A 2,021-nucleotide genomic window follows, 5' to 3' on the forward strand; every position below is an offset into this window, starting at 1 on the left:
GTCTTTTGCTCAAGCCACTGATTTGGTGAGAGCAAGGACCCTAACTTAAGTTAGCTAATAAACTTTCCTTTTGCTTTTGCATTGTCATGTGTTGGCAAATTCCTCGTGCCGTGCCGAACAACTCCTTCATAACCTGGGCACAACAATAGGAAATCACTTTATTTACTGTTACCTTGCTTGGTATTTGTTCCTTCTCCTGCTGTAAGTTGAACATTACTTAAAGAATACAGATGTCTTCGTTACCAGTACCTTTGTTAGTTTTATTTCTCTTTTCTAAACTGGTTATTTTCAGATTAAAACTAAGGTTTATACCTAGATTAGGGAATTACCAGTTACTTCTGAGATGCTTATAGGGTTTATTTGCCTAGCAGATACCAAGATCTTAACTGTTTCAAGACAGATGGGTGAAAGTGGGAACAGGGGTTGTTTTCAACTCCTACAGATGTTATTCACCTTTAATAACTAATTTTCTTAATCTCAGGCTCTGCTCCAAGAAAAACTTTTAAAACACATCTTTTAATTGCCTTCCTGCTTTCAGGAAATCCATAGTGAATCTGAAAGATGGCAAAAACTGTTTGTTTTTGTTTACAGAGATTAAGGAATTAATTGAAGAAGGGGTAAAAAGCGTAGTGAAAATAATGAATCAGCCTGTGATGAGTTCTGTCTCAAGTTGTCATGATTGTTGTTGTTGTGTGCCGTCGAGTCGGCCCCGACTCATAGCAACCCCTCCTTGGGTTTCCGAGGCAGTATCACTACGGAAGTAGGATTGCCGAACCTTCCTACCGAGGAGTGGCTGGTGGGTTTGAACCGCCAGCCTTCTGGTTAGCAGTCAAGTGCTTTAGCCACTATGCTACCAGAGCTCCTAGTTGTCATGATAGGACCACTTTATTTTGTTTAAAGTCCTCTGACTTTCCAGAAGCAAGACAAACCCATAAAGGACTGTGTTGTATGGCACAAAAATTCTTTTCTTTAAAACAGATGTTCTTCTGAGTTGATATGTGTTTTTCCTTGCTCTCCACAGAATGTAGAATGATTGATTTTATTGACTGTGTTTCTTATGAATAAGACCCAGAACTGTTTTGTAATAATTTTCTCTTTTCCCCCCCAGCTTCAGCAGTTAATACAGACGTTACAGATACAACAGCAGAAGCCCCAGCCTTCCATCCTGCAAGCCTTGGATGCTGGGCTTGTTGTTCAGTTGCAGGCACTTACAGCACAACTTACAGCTGCAGCTGCAGCTGCCAACACCCTGAATCCCCTAGAACAGGGAGTCTCTTTTAACAAGGTAGAACTCTGGAGATACCAAACCTATTCTGTAGGAAAGATAGAAGTTAAATATTTTACATACTATCATATGCGGATTCTACTTCTATAGATACCATTTTACTGTAGAACTGTTTTAATATCAACTGTACTGCATAAAAACCAAACCCAGCCCATTGCTGTTCAGTCAGTTATAACTCATACCAACCTGGTAACACCCAGTAGAACTGTTTTGTAAGGTTTCTAATTCTTCTGGAAACATTTAAAATATTTTCTTTTGACTTAAAGGTAACTTTCAGTAAAATTGTATATTCACCACTAAGGCACATGATCGTAATCTAAATTTTGTAGTGTTTATATGTTAGGTATTATTTACTGTGAGATATACTAAGTAGTCTTATTTAATTATGGTAATACTACAGGATTGGTCAGAAGTGTTAGTCATAGTTTCTTATTCCCACTGTGGTTATTTTCCTAGGGAAATACTGGTTCATTAGATTATTTGGACTTTTTCTGGCCTTTAATTTCCAAGCCTTAGATTAGTATGGGGATAAAACCCAGGAAGACAAAGAGAAGAGCAGTCAGCCAAAGGGATTAGGTGAGGAGGGGAAACTCAGGGACGCCCAAAGAAGAAGGCCAGAAGAACAGGAGAAAGGGGATTAAAAGACAGGAAGCCAGAGACAGAGGAACAGTCAGCCACAGGGACCCAGGTGGGGGGGATGCAAGAGGTCTCCAACAGCAGGACAAACTTGTCTGTC

At 39.6% G+C, this 2,021-nt stretch overlaps 1 protein-coding gene across 1 annotated transcript in view; it reads left to right on the forward strand.

Annotated features, from left to right (window-relative positions):
- SCAF8 (SR-related CTD associated factor 8) overlaps nucleotides 1-2,021 on the forward strand; it is a 121,188-nt gene that overhangs the window by 76,751 nt on the left and 42,416 nt on the right. Inside the window, 1 exon segment of the mRNA XM_007956198.2 lies at nucleotides 1,109-1,285. Within this exon segment, the coding sequence (XP_007954389.1) occupies nucleotides 1,109-1,285 (177 nt within the window).

This window comes from Orycteropus afer, unplaced genomic scaffold (genome assembly GCF_000298275.1).
Source record: "Orycteropus afer afer isolate SDZICR_OR568_19922 unplaced genomic scaffold, OryAfe1.0 scaffold00581, whole genome shotgun sequence".
In the NCBI taxonomy this organism is placed as follows: Eukaryota; Metazoa; Chordata; class Mammalia; order Tubulidentata; family Orycteropodidae; genus Orycteropus; species Orycteropus afer.